General features: G+C 43.4%; 1 protein-coding gene across 2 annotated transcripts; it reads right to left on the bottom strand.

Annotated features, from left to right (window-relative positions):
* Nucleotides 1-523: 523 nt before the first annotated feature.
* LOC132353761 (zinc finger protein 256-like) lies at nucleotides 524-19,344 on the bottom strand. Of its 2 annotated transcripts, none has more exons than XM_059905166.1 (3): nucleotides 19,066-19,344; nucleotides 16,385-16,514; nucleotides 524-4,555 (listed from the first exon to the last, which is right to left on the bottom strand). In XM_059905166.1, the coding sequence occupies exons 1-3, from the start codon at nucleotides 19,102-19,104 to the stop codon at nucleotides 1,728-1,730; spliced, it is 2,997 nt and encodes a 998-aa protein (XP_059761149.1). In that variant the 5' UTR covers nucleotides 19,105-19,344; the 3' UTR covers nucleotides 524-1,727. The 2 variants fall into 2 exon arrangements, with proteins under 2 accessions (XP_059761149.1, XP_059761150.1); XM_059905167.1 differs by having other exon boundaries at nucleotides 16,385-16,511.
* Between the last annotated feature and the right edge of the window lie 311 nt (nucleotides 19,345-19,655).

Genomic DNA, 19,655 nt, shown 5'->3' with positions numbered 1-19,655 from the left:
GTATCTACTGTAAGGAAAGTAAATCAATGGTTACTTGGAGAGGTGAGAAAGGCAAGGAGATTATAATAGGAATGAGGTAAATATACCATGACAGATATGGTCAATATTAGGACTATGATGATGGTCTCAGAGGTTCACACCTATGTCAAAACTTATCAAATTGTACACTTTAAATATATTCGTATTAGCACATGTAAATTATACCTTAGTAAAGTTTTAAAAAATAGCTCAAGATTTAAAGATTTCTATGTCCCAGTCCTTTCAGAAAATAGGTTTGGCAACCTTACACTGACTCCACCATTTCTCTCCTTATGCCCTGGGGGGTTGGGGCGGCAGTCAGTCTTGCCTCAGTGGCAGCAAATATGGTGAGCAATAAAGAACATTTCCACCTGAAGTCAAACAGGAATGCTGTCTGGGTCACAAGACCCACATCTGTGGACTAGATCCCCTTTTTTCTCTTTCTTCCTGCCCGTGCAGTAATGGCCTTGAGGTGAATATTACAGAGGCTAAAGGAATCCACAAAACCTTTCAATTATTTTTATTTTCTCTGATGACTTCAGCTATACAAGATAAACATGCCTGGAGGTTCTGAGATTTGTGTACAAACTGATTCTCCACAGTCATTTTTACATTGACACACTAGTAGGTTGCAGCCTTCTCCTCTCCCTAGTAAACCAGTTTCTGTACCAATTATGGTTTCCCCTGGACCCAATGGTCTTAGAACCAGTGACACTAGGCCAATAAATTGTGGCCATCAGGGAATATGGCTCTCTGTAGACCTGGGGAAGATAATCCCTCAACAGTGCTGAAATGCTGTGACCTCTCCTTTGAGGAAGGGAAAAAATTCATTCTGCTTTCAAAGCTCTTGAGATTCTCACAGCTGCCGCTTCTCAGGGACATCTCAGAGACTCCTAAAACACAAAGCCTCCAGGCTTCAAATGAAAACCAGAAATCCCTGCAGTCTTTCCTAGGAGGCAGTGGGCAGCAATGCAAATTTGGTCAAAACTGGCAAGCTACTGTCTGCCATCAAACCGTCCCTCCTCAGACACAGAAATTTTGAGACCCTTAAAAATTGTTCTCCCCTTTATGCTTACAGAGTACAAACCTGTGTATAAACTACCTGCACAGTAAACAGAACTTCCAAGATTAAAGAGGACGTAAGGAGCTTGTAAGGCCTTGATTATTTTACAAGCCAAAGCAATCTGCAGCAGGCACTTACCCAGTTCATGATTTGGGAGCTGGAAAAACTTACTACTGTCACGTGAGACCAACACATCCCTGTGTTGTCATTCTCTGCAAGCTGCCAGCTAAACTTTTGGTATCTTCTGGGCCAACACTGACCAGGTCCATGTTCAAGATAAGTCAGGGAGGAGTGAAAGCTGAAGCCATAAAGGTTCAGGTGACTCCTAACTTGGCCAATACATGGGAAGACAGAGGTCAGCTTCCCTGAGCACACTGGGTTGGTGACTGATGCACACTGTGAACCTGCCAGGTGGTGGAGGTGAAATGGCCTTGACCCCAGAGATGGAAGTGACATAAATCTGGGAAGAGCCCTGGACAGGTTAGAGAGTGCAACATAGTCACACACTTCCCACATAACTGAAACTTATGGGGAAATCTCCCCACTGTGCATGCTCAAATGTCTGAGAGTTAACTCAGACATATGGCTCCTCAGTTTCCTCTGGTACCCTTACACTAAACAAGAAAACTGCACATCCCCAGTACAACTAAGGCCTTTCTCTAGTGTGAACTCTCTGATGTTGAGAAAGGGTAGATTTTCGCATAAAAAATTTCCCACATTCTCTACACTCATAAGGCCTTTCTCCAGTGTGACCTCTCCGGTGTTGACTAAATTGGGAACTATCCCTAAAGGATTTCCCACACTCACTGCACACATAAGGCCTTTCTCCCGTGTGAACTCTCTGGTGGTAACGGAGTTTAGAGCTAGAGATAAAGGATTTCCCACACTCACTGCACTCATAAGGCCTATCTCCTGTGTGAACTCTCTGATGATAACGAAGGGTGGAACTGGAGGTAAAAGATTTCCCACATTTGCTGCACTCATAAGGCCTTTTGCCTGCATGAACTCTCTGATGATAAGAGAGGGTGGCACTACTAGTAAAAGATTTCCCACACTCACTGCACACATAAGGTCTTTCTCCTGTGTGAACTCTCTGGTGTCGAATCAGTATGGAGCTATTGGTAAAAGATTTCCCACACTCATTGCACTGATAAGGCTTTTCTCCCCTGTGAACTCTTTGATGATAACCAAGGCCAGAGATAGAGGTAAAAGACTTCCCACATGCACTACACTCATAAGACCGTTCTCTATTATGAATTTTCTGGTGTGTTGAGAGGGAAGATTTTTGGCTAAAAGATTTCCCACATTCACCACACTCATAAGGTCTTTCTCCAGTGTGAGCTCTCCGGTGTTTATTGAATTGTGATCTATCCTTAAAGGATTTCCCACATTCACTGCACTCATAAGGCCTTTCTCCAGTGTGCACTCTGTGATGATAACGGAGGCTGGCACTAAAAGTAAAAGATTTCCCACATTCACTGCATTCATAAGGCCTTTCTCCTGTATGAACTCTCTGATGATAACGGAGGGTAGAACTAGAGGTAAAAGATTTTCCACATTCACTGCATTCATAAGGCCTCTTTCCTGCATGAACTCTCTGATGGTAACAAAGGGTGGAGCTGGAGGTAAAGGATTTCCCACATTCACTGCACACGTAAGGCTTTTCTCCCGTGTGAACTCTCTGGTGTTGAATGAGTGTCCATCTATTGTTAAAAGATTTCCCACATTCACTACAGTTGTAAGGCCTTTCTCCTGTGTGAACTCTCTGGTGTAAAAGGAGGTTATTCCTTCGGATAAAGGATTTCCCACATTCACTACACTCATAAGGCCTTTCTCCAGAATGAACTCTCTGATGATATTGGAGGTCAGACCTAGAGATAAAAGATTTCCCACATTCACTGCACTCATAAGGCCTTTCTCCTGTGTGAATTCTCTGATGATAACGGAGGGCAGAGCTAGTGGTAAAAGACTTCCCACATTCATCACACCCATAAGGCCTTTCCCCAAGGTGACCTCGTTCATGATACTGGAGGGTGGAGCTACAAGAAAAAGATTTCCCACATTTATTGCACACATACGGCTTTTCTCCTGTGTGAATTCTCCGGTGTCGAATGAGTGTCCACCTATTGTTAAAAGATTTCCCACATTCACTGCACTCATAGGGTCTTTCTCCAGTGTGTACTCTGTGATGATAACGAAGGCTGGAGCTAAAGGTAAAAGATTTCCCACATTCACTACACTCATAAGGCCTTTCTCCTGAGTGCACTCTTAGGTGTATAATTAGGTTATTTTTTCGGGTAAACGACTTCCCACATTCACTACACTCATAAGGTCTTTCTCCAGTGTGAACTCTGTGATGATAACGGAGAGCAGTACGAGTGATAAAAGATTTCCCACATTCACTACACTCATGAGGCCTTTCTCCAGAATGAACTCTCTGATGGTAACGGAGGTCAGAACTAGAGATAAAAGATTTCCCACAATCACTGCACACATAAGGTCGTTCTCCTGTGTGAGATCTCTGATGATAACTGAGTGCAGACATAGAAGTAAAAGATTTCACACAGTCACTACACTTATAAGGCCTTTCTCCAGTTTGAAATCTCCTATGTGGAATGAACACTGAGCTATGGCTAAAAGATTTCGAACATTCACTGCACACATAACTGTTTTCCCCACTGCGCCATGGATGGGGATAAATGAGGACAGCTTTGTGGCTTAAGGATTTCCCACATTTGCTGCACTTGTACTGCCTTGCCCCAGTATGAATTCTTCGATGTTGATAGAGGGTTGAGCTTTGCCTAAAAGATTTTCCACATTCAGCACATACATGAAGCTTTTTTCCAATGTGGATTCTCTGGTGCAGAACAAATGAGGATTTGTACTTGAATGCTTTCCCACATTCACTGCACACAAAACACTGTCTTCCACTGTGGACACCATGGTCCTGAACAAGTGTGTGTTTGGGGCTGAGGGTTTTCTTGCATTCTCCCCAGGTGTGACGGCTTTTCCTGCCTTGTGAAGTTGACCCGCACTGGGTGATTGTGTTTGGCTTCTCCACAGTATGAGTGGCCTGTTGCTGTAGATGTCCCACGATGGTTGGGAAGTCCTTTTCAAACTCCCCACAGCACAATGGCTTCTGTGACACATGGAATCTGCAGCTCTTCACAAACGAGGCCTCATCCACACTGCTTCTGAGGGTTTTCTTTTCCATGTGCTGCTCCTGGTGCTGCTGAAAGTTTGCACTAAAATAAAATCGTTTTGCACATGCTCCACACCTCAAAAGTTTCTGCCTGTGTTGTGTTTCCTGGCATTCAGCCAAGTGGAAAACGTTTCTCAAGACTGGACCACACATCTCACAGGGGTGTGTCTTCTGGGAAGACAAAGCTGCCTTGGGAGTCCTAGCCTGTGACACTCCTAGAGAAGCGATCTGTTCAAAAGGTGCCTCTGTATCCTCTGCTCCACAGCAGCAACCTGAACAGAAAGAAATGCTGGTCAAGTACACGTCGACTAAAGGGAAGGGTCAAGTTCATCACAGATGTGCATCTGTCTCATCTAGGTATTAGTCTATGAGATGCTTTTCAAGACACAGAAGTTGGAATTCAGTTGAAAGAACAGCCGACTGTTTTGCATTACTGAGCCTCAAGATCACAGAATAGTGGAGACCTCACCAGGGGAAGGAAACAAAAGACAGGGCGTGACACAAGGAAGAGAGGCAGGGTCTACAACTCATTTCTCTCCCAACGGCTTCTTACAGGATTTTTCTGCTGCTGATGTGAGACTGGGTAGAAACGTGCATCTAAGCCCATTAAAATCCCACAGCAACGTATTAGCTGCTATTCAAAATCAATTTAGGGAAATGTGAACATATCACAGCACAACCAATGTTGGTGAGTACTACAGAAACAGTGGTGAGAGAAATGGGAGAGGTGTGGAGTCCAGAGAGGTGGAAATTATCCCTGGGCTGGAAGTCACAGTAGGAATCACAAGTAGTACAACTGACAAGTCAGCCAAGTGTTAACAGTGGAAAAGGAAAGATAGAAGTAAGGTATGACCACTGGAAATGGCACCTAAACCCTGGTTTAACAAAGACAGATTCCTGGTATGATCTGAACACAGCCTGATGTCATACTCTCCTTAGCTGCCATTCACCAGGACCAGGCCCCCTCTGAGACTACCATGCCATGACTGGAGTCATATCCATCCTGGCACATCTGTAAGCCCTAGTTAAGCAACTACATGGTACATGCAAGATACAAATCCTAAGGTAAAAACAGGACAGATGAATGACTTCTACTGTTACAGAGCAACTCAGCTCATAACAGACCCAGAAAACCGATCTAGAAGTGATGTCAGCATAACAGCAGAGGACACCAGCTTTCACCACCAACAAAAAACAGACAGCTAACTGCAAACGAAATTGGCCCTTGGAGGACTCAGAAATCCAATTAAGACACTGCAGCAACACAATGGAAATTGAAAAGTAGAATAACCACACAAAAAAGATCACTGTGGGGGGCTTCCCTGGTGGCGCAGTGGTTAAGAATCCGCTTGCCAATGCAGGGGACCTGGGTTCAAGCCCTGGTCCAGGAAGATCCCACATGCCGTGGAGCAACTAAGCCTGTGCGCCATAACTACTAAGCCTGAGCTCTAGAGCCTGTGAGCCACAACTACTGAGCCCAAGTGCCACAACTACTGAAGCCCACGCACCTAGAGCTGATGCTCCACAAGAGAAGCCACCGCAATGAGAAGCCCACACACTGCAACGAAGAGTAGCGCTGCTCGACACAACTAAAGAAAGCCCACATGCAGCAACAAAGACCCAATGCAGCCAAAAATAAATAAATAAATAAATTTAATAAAAAAAAAAAGGATCGCTGGGGACATCAGCTTAACAGAAACATGGAGATGGATAGGAAATAAGATGAATGGTGGGAACTATGTGTATCAGCCAAATGGTGGCTGCCATCACATTCCCCAATGCCCTGCTCTGCAAAGGACCCCAGTAGCCTTTGCTTCAGAGAACCTCACCAGGCCCCGATATAGCTGCAGATCCCACCATCTGCACGGCAGAGAAGGGCAAGTGTTTATAGGTGTGGACACCAGCTGCCTGCTCTGCAGAGGGTACTGGCAGCTCGGGGGACCTGCAAGAGAATAATATGCCGAATCACCCCTGTTCCCCCAAAAGTAGCTACTGCTCTATTTCAAAACCATGGCTGCCACCCCCATAAATCCTGCATGCACCCTAAACCCCAGAGCCCCAACTGTGCCATGGATACCCATATTCCATAACCTGACTCCACAGCTGTCACCTGAATGCCCGTCTCAGGCACCAGATTCATGGCCACTATGGGTGAGCTAGTTCCTCAGACCCCAGACACTTCTGTGTGCACCCATACTCCAGTCAAGGCTCCATCACTGCTCAGTGTGTGACTGCATCTCACAAAGCAAAGCCAACACTGCTGCAGGCTGTTCAGTGTCTGGGACCCTAGAACTGCTACTGCTCTGCATTTATTCACACCCTAGAATCCAGATCTATATCTGCTCCACAGTGCCCACACATCAGACACCAATGCCATCACCACCATGAAGCACCACCCCCCACCAAGAGCCGGACTTACCATCAAGAGGGAACCCCTCAGTCAAAACATTTCCCTTGGGAGAAAGAGATCAGGTGATCCCCAGCAGTCTTCTCTACTACTGTGGATACCCACAACTTTAGCTATTGAGGACCCCTGCAGTCTTTGCTGACACTGATCTCAGTTGACAGAGCTGGATAGACTCTAAGCCCCTGGGCCTTGCTGTAGTCAGAACAGCAACTACCCATCAAGCTGGCATACTAATACCCACAAAAAGGTGAAGATCTTCCCCACCAAAACCTTACGTAAAGTCTGAAAGAAATGACTGCTTCATGAAATGTATTAACATCAAAGCAAGGCTACATGAAACACACACAAAATAATCAAGGAAACAGGACACACCCCAAAGGAACATAATAAGTTATCAGTTGCCCCAAAGAAAGGAAGATCTATAAGCTGTCAGACAAGAAATACACAATAATTGTTTTTTTTTTTTGTTTTTTTTTTTTTGGCCACGTCATGAAACATGCGGGATCTTAGTTCCCTGACCAGGGATCGAACCCATGCCCCCAGCAGTGGAAGCACAGAATCTTAACCACTGGACCACCAGGGAAGTCCCTCACAATAATTGTTTTAATGAAGCTCAGTGAGCTACTAGAAAACACAGACAGACAATCCAACAAAATAAGGAAAACAATATGCAAACAAAATAAGGTTTCAAACAGAGAGACAGAAAATATGAAAAAGAACCAAACAGAAATTATGGTGAAGAGTATGATGAACAAAACGAAAAACACAGTAGAGCATCAATAGCTAACTTGATCAATCAAAACAATGAATATGAAACTGAAGGTAAGTCTTTGAAATTATCCAAAGGAGAAAAAAGACAAAACAACTAAAAAGAGTAAAAAAAAAAAAAAAAAAAGTCTACATGAATTATGGGACATTGTGAAACAAAACAATATTTGCATAATGTGAGCCCTAGAAGGAGTAGAGAGAGGAAGGGGCAGAAAATTTATTTAAAGAAATAATGGATGAAAACTTTCCAAATCTGGGAAAAGTGGACATTCAGGTACATGATGCTCAGAAGTCCCCAAACAGATTCAATCCACAGAGGACTTCACCAAGACACATTAATATAAAACTCAAAAAGTAATGATAAAGAGAATTTTAAAAGCTGCAAGAAAATGGAAAACCCTCCTACAAGGGAACCCCCATAAAGTGGTTTTCTTAGCTGAAACATTGCATACCATGAGAGTGAGATGATATGTTCTAAATGCTGGGGTGGGGGGAAAAAATTACAAACCAAGAATACTTAACCAGCAATACTATTCTTCAGTAATAAGGAAGAAAGACTTTCTCAGACAAACAGAAACTGAGGAAGTTCATCACCACTTGATGTACCTGACCAGAAATGCGAAAGACTATAGAATTCTTCCAGGTGAAATAAAAGTATGCTAACTAGGGACTTCCCTGGTGGTCCAGTGGCTAAGACTCTGTGCTCCCAATGCAGGGGGCCCAGGCTCAATCCCTGGGCAGGAAACTAGATCCCGCATAGTGCAACAAAGATAGAAGATCCAGCATGTTGCAACTAAGACCCAGCACAGCCAAAAAAAAAAAAAGTATGCTAACTACTAACATGAAATCATATGAAAATATAAAACACACGGGTAAAGAAAAGTATATAGTCAAATTCAGAATACTCTAATACTGTAAAACTGTGTTAATCACTCAACTCAACTACAAAGAATAAAAAACAAGAGTATTAAAAACAACTATACCCACAATAACTTGTTGCTTACCCAATACACAGTATAAAAACATGTAAACTGTGACATCAAAAACATAAAATGCATGTGTGGGGGAAGTATAACAGTAGATTTTTTGTATGAGATTGAAGTTACATTGTTATCAGCATAAAATAGAATGCTATAAGCTGTTTTATATAAGCCTTATGGTAACCACAAAGCAAAAACCTATAGTAGACACAAAAGACAAGGAGAAAGGAATAAAAGTATATTACCACAGGGACTTCCCTGGTGGTGCAGTGGTTAAGAACCCACCTGCCAATGCAGGGAACATGGGTTTGAGCCCTGGTCTGGGAAGATCCCACATGCCACAGAGCAACTAAGCCCGTGTGCCACAACTGCTGACCCTGCACTCTAGAGCCCATGATCCACAACTACTGAGCCCACGTGCCACAACTACTGAAGCCCACGCGCCTAGAGCCTGAGCTCCGCAACAAAAGAAGCCATCGCAGTGAGAAGCCTGCACACCACAAACGAAGAGTAGCCCCTGTTCACCACAACTAGTGAAAAGCCCATGCCCAGCAACAAAGACCCAATGCAGCCAAAAATAAATAAATTTTTAAAAAAAGGAGTTGGTACTTAAAAAAAAAAAAAGTATATTACCACAGAAAATCATCAAGTCACAAAGGAAGACAGCAAGAGAAGAAAAAAGAAACTACAAAACAGCCATACAATAATAAGATGGCAACAGTAGGTCCTAAAAATATTCTCCAATCAAATGACATACAGTGACTGAACAGGAAAAAAACAAACAAGCAAAACCTCAACTATATGCTGCCTACAATAGAGTAACTTCAGCCTTAAGGACACACACAGGCTGAAGGTGAAGGAATTGAAAGAGATATTCCATGCAAATGGAAATCAAAAGAGAACAGAGTAAGCTATACTTAAGTGAGACAAATAGCCTTTAAATCAAAAACTATCACAAGAGGGACTTCCCTGGTGGTGCAGTGGTTAAGAATCTGCCTGCCAATGCAGGGGACATGGGTTCAAGCCCTGGTCTGGGAAAATCCCACATGCCGTGGAGCAACTAAGCCTGGGCACTACAACTACTGAGCCTGCACTTGACGGTGAGCCACAACTACTGAGCCCGCGTGCCACAATTACTGAAGCCCACATGCCTAGAGCCCGTGCTCTGCAACAAGAGAAGCCACTGCAATGAGAAGCTCGCACAACGCAATGAAGAGTAGACCCTGCTCACCGCTACTAGAGAAAGCCCACGCACAGCAACAAAGACCCAATGCAGCCAAAAATAAATTAATTTTTAAAAAAGAAAAAAAGACCACTCTTAAAAAAAAAAAACTATCACAAGAGACAAAGTTCATTACGTAATGATAAAGAAGTTGATTTACCAGGAGGATGTAACAATTATAACTATATATATACGTACCATACATTAAAAATTAAGCAAATATGACCAGATCTGAAGGCAGAAATTTTTTTTTTTTTGGCCGCGCTGCACGGCATGCAGGATCCTAGTTCCCCAACCAGGGATCAAACCTGTGCCCCCTGCAGTAGAAGCACAGAGTCTTAACCACTGGACTGCCAGGGAAGTCCCAGCAAAAGAATATTAACACATTTTTGACTAGAGATGCATTAATACATCTTTTGTTACTCAAACGTTATTGACTGGAGACGTATCAATACGTTTTTAGAGAGTGACACAATTAACATCACCGTGCAAAGTTGTTAGACCTTAAAATTGATCAAGGGTTCATTATACAACCTATGATTATCATTATCTTTCACATTTTGCTCCATTAGGTTTTTGTTCCAACCTTGTGTACATTATAAATGCAAGTTTATTACCATAAAATTTTCAAAAATGATGCATCGCAAAATTGAGTGAAGAAGAATTTTATGCAGATGCTTTCTCTGACTGTCTGAGCGACATATATACTAGTGTCTCAGAAGATGACAGTTCTTCAGAATATAGTTCTGATTCAGACAATGTGAATATTAGACCAACAAAAAGACAAAAAACCTTAGTGATTGACTCTGCTGTGGAAAGTGAAAATGAAACTCAAGAATGCTCCTTTGCTTCTACGTAAGAGTGGATTGAAGACAACATTTCACAAAAATTAGAAGACTTTACAGGTGTGTCAAGTGTAACTACTGAATGTAATAACCCGCAAAGTGTTAGTGAAATAACAGAATTAATTTTTGGTAACGATTTTTTCGAGTTGGTCACTTCTCAAACTTATGTCACCAACAGAATGAAAAATCATATAAAAAGTATGATAAGGCTTTAAAATGGACTAAGGTAACCAACAGTGACATGAAGAAGCCTCTTGGATTAATAATTTTGATGAGACAAATAAGAAAGTCACAGTGGAAAGAATATTGGTCAACTGATCCCTTACTTGAAACACCTATCTTTCCAAAGATTAGGACGAGAAGATTCAAACAAATAATGGCATTTCTTCACTTTAACGATAACTCGGAAACTCCACTCCCTGCAGACAGAATTTCAAAAATTAAACCTCTTTTGGCTTATTTTCTACCAAAATCTCAATCGACCTATACACCCAAACAAGAGCTATCACTTGATGAGGCAATGATAAAGTGGAGAGGACGACTCAGATTCAAAACCTATAATCCTGGAAAATTTACAAAATATGGAATTTTGGTCAGGATGCTTAATGGAAGTGAAACTGGATATATATGCAACCGTGAGATTTACATGGGTGAAGGAAAGAAACTGCAAGAAACAATATTGTTGGTCCTACAACCTTGGTTCATGGCACCATATTTACCAAGACAATTATTACAACAGCCTGTCCACATCTGTAATGTTGTTGAAAAATAAAACCAGAGTTTGTAGGACTATAAGAGAGAATCATGGTCTACCAAACCAATTAAAGGAGAAATCTAAAAATCTACAGAGGGTAGAAACGACATTCTTACAGAAGAGAGAAGTGATTCTTCTTATATGGAAAGACAAGAGGCTAGTCTGCATGGTGACAACTATTCATGACACCTCCATAGCATCTACAGGAAAGGAAGACAGAAAGACTGGCCATCAGATAGCTAAGCCCACTAGTATGTTATAGTATAATAAATATATGAAAGGAGTCGATCGATCCGATCAATATCTGGCAAACTTCAATATCCTCTGGAAAACTCGAAAATGGTATAAGAAAGTGGGTTTCTAGTTGAGTAACTGCGGTTTATTCAATGTATTTAAAATTTATTTCAGCCTTAATGCACAGAATAAAATGACTTACAAGCAATTTTTTAAATAAATTTATTCATCTATTTATTTATTTTTGGCTGCATTGGGTCTTTGTTGCTACGTGCAGGCTTTCTCTAGTGGCAAGCAGGAGCTACTCTTTGTTGTGGTGCGCGGCCTTCTCACTGAGGTGGCTTCTCTTGTTGTGGAGCACGGGCTCTAGGCACGAGGGCTTCAGTAGTTGTGGCACGCTGGCTCAGTAGTTGTGGCTCACGGGCTTAGTTGCTCCACTGCATGTGGGATCTTCCTGGACCAGGGAGTGAACCCATGTCCCCTGCATTTGCAGGTAGATTCTTAACCACTGCACCACCAGGGAAGTCCCATAAGCAATTTTTGTCAGCAGTAGCTAGAGAATGGGTAACTGACCATTCCGGTGAATGCAGTGGTAGTCCCACATCTGATTCTTCTCGTGGCATTTCTAAAAGAGGCCCCCAAGAGACTTCCCTGGTGGTCCAGTGGGTTAGACTCCACACTCCCAATGCAGGGGGCCCGGGTTCGATCCCTGGTTGGGGAACTAGATCCCACATTCATGCCTCAACTACGAGTCTGCATGTCACAACTAAGAAGTCCACCGTACTGCAATAAGAAGCCCGTGTGCCACAACTAAAAGATCCCGCATGCAGCAACTAAGACCCAGCACAGACAAAATAAATAAAATAATAAATAAATATTTTAAAAATAAACAAATAAAAAAATAAAAGAGCCTCCTCGCAAAGATCCACCTTGTTGACTACCAGGTAAAATAAAAGAACATATTCTAGAGGAAATAATACCCACAGGGCTAAAAAAAAAAAAAAAAAAGCCTCCAGAAAGTATAGAGTCTGCTCTTTCAGGGGAAAGCACAGTGAAACACAGTGTATTTGTAATAGATGTTCTGTTCCCCTGCACAGAGGTTCCTGCTATACTGTCTATCACACTCTAACAAAGTATTAGAATGCTTTAGTAAGACATGTACAAAGTTTCAAATAAATACATTAAGTGCAAAAAAAGTTGTTGATATTTACTCAAACCAACAAATTGCTGGCCACAGGCATTAGTTTCTGAAAAAATCCCCTGGTCAGTAATGTGCTAATAGGGAACTTAAATATCCCCCTTTCAACACAGGTGGATATCCAGATAGAAAGTAAGGGTATCTTTGAATTGGACAACACTTTAGTCCAAATGAATGTAACGAATGTATACAGAACATTCCATCCTATTATAGCAGAATACACACTCTTCTCAAGCGCATATAGAATATTCTCTAGGATAGATTATATGCTCTATGTCAAACAAGTCTTAACAAACTTCAGAAGACTCAAACCGTATCAAGCAACTTTTCCTAACACAATGGATAACACTAGAAACCAGCAACAGTCAGATATGTGAACATTAAACAATATGCTCTTGGCCAATCAATCTGTCAAAGGAAAAACTCAACAGGAAAATCAAACGTACCTTGAGAAAAACAAAAATAGAAACAAAACATATGGAATGTGCAAAAGCAGTTTTAAGAGAAAAGTTTAGAGCAATAAATGCCAGCATTAAGAAAAAAATCAAGTTTAGAGCAATAAATGCCAGCATTAAGAGCAAAAAATGTCAGCATTAAATAAACAACCAAACTTTACATCTCCAGGAACTAGAAAAAGAACAAATTAAGGCCAAAGTTAGCAGAACAAAGGAAAAAATAAAGATCAGAGCAGAGGGGAATTCCCTGGCAGTCCAGTGGTTAGGATTCCGTGCTTCCACTGCAGGGGGCGCAGGTTCGTTCACTAGTTGGGGAACTAACATCCCTGCATGCCACATGGCACAGCCAAAAAAGAAAAAGAAAAAAAAGAAAAAAGAAAGATCAGAGCAGAAATAAATGAAATAGAAACTATAAAAACAATAAAAAAGATTAACAATACTAAGACCTGGTTTTGTTTAAAGATAAATATAACTGACAAACCTTTCTCTAGACTTCTGAGAGGGAAGACTCAAATAAATTAACAGAGAAATAAAAGAGAAACAAAGGATCATAAAAGACTACTATGAACTGTTATACACCAACAAATTAGATAACCTAAAAGAAACAGATATATTTCTAGAAACATACAACCTACCAAACCTGAATCATAAAGAAATAGAAAATTTGAATAGACCAATAACAAGTAAGGAAATTGAACAGTAAGCAAAAATCTTCCAACAAAAATAGGCCATGACCAGATAGATTTCATTGGTGAAATTTATATTTTAATATGTAAAACATTGATATATAAAGTACTCTACAACTCAACAGGAAAAGAACAATCTGATTAAAAAGTGAACATTTTAGTGAGGTGGATGGAGTTAGAGTCTGTCATACAGAGTGAAGTAAGTCACAAAGAGAAAAACAAATACAGTATGCTAACACATATATATGGAATCTAAGGGAAAATAAAGGTCATGAAGAACCTAGTGGCAAGACGGGAATAAAGACACAGACCTACTAGAGAATGGACTTGAGGATGGGGGAGGGGGAGGGGTAAGATGTGACAGGGTGAGAGAGTGGCATAGACATATATACACTACCAAATGTAAAATAGACAGCTAGTGGGAAGCAGCCGCATAGCACAGGGAGATCAGCTCGGTGCTTTGTGACCACGTAGAGGGGTGGGATAGGGAGAGTGGGAGGGAGGGAGATGCAAGAGGGAAGAGATATGGGAACATATGTATATGTATAACTGATTCACTTTGTTATAAAGCAGAAACTAACACACCATTGTAAAGCAATTATACTCCAATAAAGATGTTTAAAAAAAAAAAAGTGAACATTTTATCAAAGATAAAATGGCTGAATAGACATTTTATCAAAGATCTACAAATGGCTAACAGGTATATGAAAAAATGTTCCTCTTCACTAATCATCTCACTAATCATCAGGAAAATGCAAATCAAAACCACAATGAGGTAACACCTCACATCTGATAAGTCAGTTACTATCAAAAAGAGCAGAGGAAAAAGAAAAAGCAGAGATAACAAATATTGGTGAGGGCATAGATATAAGGGAACCCTTCTTTGTCCACTGTGGTTGGAATTTTTAAAAAATAAATAAGGGCAAAATCATAGAAACAGAGTAAAATACCAGAAACTGGGGAATATGGGAAACGGGGAGATGTTAGTCAAAAGGTACAAATGTTCAGTTAAGATTAATAAGTTCTGCAGATGTAATGTATGGCATGGTGACTATAGTTAACAATCATGTTGTATACTTGAACTTAAAGTAGATCTTAAGCATTCTTACCAAAACACTAACAACAATAATAACAACAACAATGTAACTTTATGAGGTGATAGATGTTTAATTAACTTCAACGTGGCAATTATTTCACAATGTATAGATATACCAAGTCATCACTTGTACACATCAATATATACAATTTTCGAGCTTCCCTGGTGGCACAGTGGTTAAGAATCCACCTGCCAATGCAGGGGACACAGGTTCGAGCCCTGGTCCAGGAAGAGCCCACATGCCGCGGAGCAACTAAGCCCGCGAGCCACAACTACTGAGCCTGCGCTCTAGAGCCCACGAGCCACAACTACTGAGCCTGCGTGCCACAACTACTGAAGCCCGCATGCCTAGAGCCTGTGCTCCACAACAAGAGAAGCCACCTCAATGAGAAGTCCGCACACCACAACAAAGAGTAGCCCCCACTTGCCGCAACTAAAGAAAGAACGCGCAGAGCAACAACGACCCAATGCAACTAAAAATAAATTAATAAATAAATAAATTTATTAAACAAAACAAAACAAAAAAACAACACTACAGAGACTTCCCTGGTGGTCCAGTGGGTAAGACTCCACGCTCCCAATGCAAGGGGCCCAGGTTCAATCCCTCGGGGAACTAGATTCCCCATGCAGGCGACAACTAAGAGTACTCATGCTGCAACTAAGAAGTCTGCATGCCACAACTAAGAGTCCTCATGCTGCAACTAAAGATCCTGCATGCCACATTGAAGACCCAGTGCAGCCAAAATAAATAAATAAAATAAATAATTTTTTAAAAAAAACTTTGGATAAACATATATTTTAAAAATAAATAAATAAACACTACAAACCTTGCAGTAGGACACTGAAAAGTAGCTCATGGTTCAGGTAAGTAATGACCATGACAATGCCTGCATGCTTGGCACAGGCAGGCACAAAGAAATGTTAGGTAAATGAAGGGATCAAGGGAGTTCCCTGGCGGTCCAGTGGTCAGGACTTGGTGCTTTCACTGCCGTGGCCCTGGTTCAATCTCTGGTCAGTGAACTAAGATCCCTCAAGCCATGCAGCTCAGCCAAGAGAAAAAATATATATATAAAATTAAATTAAATTAAAATTAAAATAAATAAATAAAAGAAGGGATCAAATCTCGGACACAGAGGTGAAAAGGATCTAGACACACTGACCCAGACAGAGAGAAGGAAGTAAGGTAGACTCCATTAAGCTCACTGCAATACTACTGGCTTGGAATCCTTTTCCTAACAGCGTTCAGTACAGCAGGTATCGGGGTTGATATTGCAGGAGAAAGAAGAGGGCAGTGCAAACAACCCAGTCCTAGCTACCACAGCAACTACACAGAAAGCTTGGGAAGCAAGTAGTGCCCACAGTTCACATGTAGAAGAACAGAGCACCCCCTGGGCAAAGGGGGGGGTGAGGTGGGATAGAGCCTAGTCCAGGACACTGGGAAGGCTGTGAGTCTTACCCAGTGAGGATATAAGTGCAAAGTTCTCCAGCATCACATCGAGGTACAGGCGTCTCTGAGTCTCATTAAGGAGTCTCCATTCCTCCCAGGAGAAGTACACAGCAATGTCCTCAAAGGTCACACTGCACTTCTATGAGAAAGACAGAATGAGCTATGAACATTCTCTAAGATCCCACAATCCATCTCATCACACATCTATCCCACCCTCATCCTCTTCCAGAGCTCTCCACCGAACAGGAATTTCAGCCCTAAGTGCCACTGATGCCCACCTATCCCTCAGGGTCTCTTTATTCACTGTGTTCAGCCCTCAACAACACTGGACAGGACAGCACAGAGATGTCATCCAAGCTCTGGTCCTGGCCTGTAGGGTCCCATCCATCCTGTCAATTCCTCTGGGGTCTCTAGGTTGTGACTCACAGACACAACCAAACTTGGGTTCAAGCTTCAACCTTCAGTCCCCAATAACAGGGCCGTGGTGACATGAGCTAGCACTTCCTCTTAGTCAGCCCATCATTCTGTAGACTGTACCTCTCTCACATCTTCAGTCCCCACAGTTGCACTCCCACAACTATGCACGTGGGGAAAACTGCTTTGAAGGCCTCCTTCATACCTTTATTGATCCTTGCTTCAATTTTAATCACCCAGAAGCACATGTGATTACAGATGCCCATGACCCACTTCCACTTTTGTGCTGCACTCCCTGTCCTCTCAGCGGCCACAACTGTCCTCTCTCCCTCAACCTTCCTTGGAATCCTGGCCCTGATGGTGTCCGTTCCAGGCACAGTGATTCTCACAAATGACCATATTTGCCCCAGACCTACCCACCATCAAGATCAAACACACCACACCCCACCAAACCTCACCACAAAATTCTGGTGAACCTATACATTAGTGAATTCGCAGGAGCCCTAGCCTCATCATCTTGTTTCAATTACTCCAATGCCTCCACAGCCATCTCATGTCCACTCATCTCACAAAAGCTTTAGTCGCCTGTCAAACCATTCTCTTCAATTCAGTTACCCATTCTCTTCCATATGGTTACCATGTTCACTTCTATCCTTCACCTGCATTTGTGTGCTCAGCAACCCTGATCAGGTGTGGAGCAGGGAAACCACTCATCATGCACCCTCCTCTTTCAGACCAGCGAACAGCATTGCCAGGATGACCTGCATTCCCCCACCTAAATGGGATCCACAGCTCCTCCCTGCTCCACACAACAGCCACTTTCCTCCCCAGATTTCCAGACACCCAACTGCTGCCTCTACTGCTTTCTCTGAAACATCTCAGACTCTTGACAGGGCCAAAACAAAACATCTGATATTCCCAAGTAAAATTAACCTACCATAACTTCCCCATCCCAGTTGATGGAGCTTTCATCCCATTAGCTCCTAAAACCGGAAACACTGGGGTCATCCCTGACTCTTCCCTTTCTCTCCCTCACCTTCAACATCCAAAAATCTACTTGACTCTTCTTAAAACATGGATGGAAAGTCCAACTTCTTTCCCACCTCTGTGGCCACCACCCTGGTCCAACACTCATCTGGATTATAGTAAATGCCTCCTTGGCGGCTCCCTGCCTTTTATATTACTCATACAGTCTGCTCTCTTCTTTGCAGCCAATGGAACCCACTAAGACCTGGATAAGAACCAACCCCTTCCTCTTATCCAAACCTCTCATTATCTCCATAACAGATGTCCAAATTCTTGACAGCCACATTACAGACCTGATTCTTGACACTCAGCTCTTTGTTCCTAATAAAATGGAAACTGACTGTACCCTGTCTCCAGCATAGTCATACCTCCAAACATTTGCACACGTCAGTATCTGGTCCTGTCACAACCTTTCACACGTGTTTATATTGGCTGATAGCAATAGCAATACCTCCGTGTAACCCTTGGCCTGCACTCAAGACTGGGCTTGAGGTATCCCCAGGGTCCCCACGAGCTGGGAAAAAAGCAAGGAAGATGTTAAAGACACCACAATCCCAGACACCATTTGGGTGGTGTCAGGGCCAGTGAGTGATTGGGACATCCATCCTCTCCTTCCATGTATAGGTTTCCTAGGTGCTTTTCATCCTTCAGAACCTGCGGAGAGGGGTAGGCAACCAGGGCTGGGCTCCAGATGAGGTCAGGCCTCCCCTGTATCCCCGTCCAGCCCTGGATCCCGGTGACCTCCAGCTAAGTGACTAGCTTCTGCGCCTCAGTCTTCAATGCTGCTTCTTACTAGCGCCTTGTGCCTCACTGTCTTTTTACCCCCATTCTAGTTTGTTCTCTCTTTAATCAGTTTTTGGAAAACTTTTGAAACCCTAATACAGACTGTATTCCTCTTCTGTACACTACCCTCCATGGCATCCAGGTCCCTCAGAATGAACAACCTCTCTGCCAGCCAGTCCAGGGGTCACGCTACCACACACTTCCCTGCAGACATCAGACGGACCCCAGGTTTCCCAATATTCCCGGCTCAATCCGACCTCCAAGCCTTTGCACCTGCCGGTCCCTCCGCCTGTCACCCTCTCTCACGCGGCCATCACACTGTCTGTCAAAAACAGACCCACCCACGAACGCCCCACCATCCCGGACACCGCGGCCTGGGCTACGGGCACGTGAGCAGGCGCCCCGCACTCGGGGCTTTAGTGTCTGGTGGGGTGAGGACGGTGAGGGCCCGGAGGATGAGCGTTTACCTGAGGCGGGGTCCTCAGCGCCGCCGCCGCCGCCGCCATCAGAGTCTGGGGGCAGAGCGGGGCCGGTAGCGGCGGGAGAGGCGGGTGGACGCGGGCACGGCCGTCCCTCTCCCGGGCCTGGCGCGGGGCACCCCCGGCGGCGTCGCCGAACTTCAGACCGGCCTCTATGCAGCGGGGACAGCGACTCCTCTTGGACCTTCTCAACCCTGTCACCTAAGTCCCGGCCCACCGCTCCGGAGCGACAACAGATACGAAAGCAGTAAAAATGGCCACCACGAGGAGGACGCCGGAAGTCCTGCCCCGATGAGATGCGCACGCACGGAAATGCCTTTATTCTGACCTTTCATTGGCTCAACTCGGCGCACTACCTTCCGGGTAATGTAGTTCCTAGCGTTCTAGAGCTCCTTCCCCCCCCACCCCACCCCACCCCCGAAAGGTGTTCTGCATCTTGACCACCAGACAGTGGTCCAAGCGGTACTCTGGGGAGTACTTGAGAGTGGTCATCCTACCTAGACGGAGGGAGGGGCTTTACTCGCTGTGAACTGCAGGAGAAAGACGTAGTTTCATACTCCGTGAAGGTCAGCCTGCTA

Source organism: Balaenoptera ricei, chromosome 19 (assembly GCF_028023285.1).
Source record: "Balaenoptera ricei isolate mBalRic1 chromosome 19, mBalRic1.hap2, whole genome shotgun sequence".
In the NCBI taxonomy this organism is placed as follows: Eukaryota; Metazoa; Chordata; class Mammalia; order Artiodactyla; family Balaenopteridae; genus Balaenoptera; species Balaenoptera ricei.
This window is presented reverse-complemented; position numbering and strand designations above follow the sequence as displayed.

What these genes read in the sequence shown, in the direction of transcription:
- LOC132353761 (XM_059905166.1), bottom strand. Translation starts at nt 19,104, where the DNA reads ATGGCGGCGGCGGCGGCGGCGCTGAGGACCCCGCCTCAG. An exon ending in CGCTGAGGACCCCGCCTCAG is followed by an intron (nt 16,515 to 19,065) that starts GTAAACGCTCAT and finishes TCTTTCTCATAG; the next exon opens with AAGTGCAGTGTGACCTTTGA. An exon ending in TGCACTTATATCCTCACTGG is followed by an intron (nt 4,556 to 16,384) that starts GTAAGACTCACA and finishes CTTTCTGTTCAG; the next exon opens with GTTGCTGCTGTGGAGCAGAG.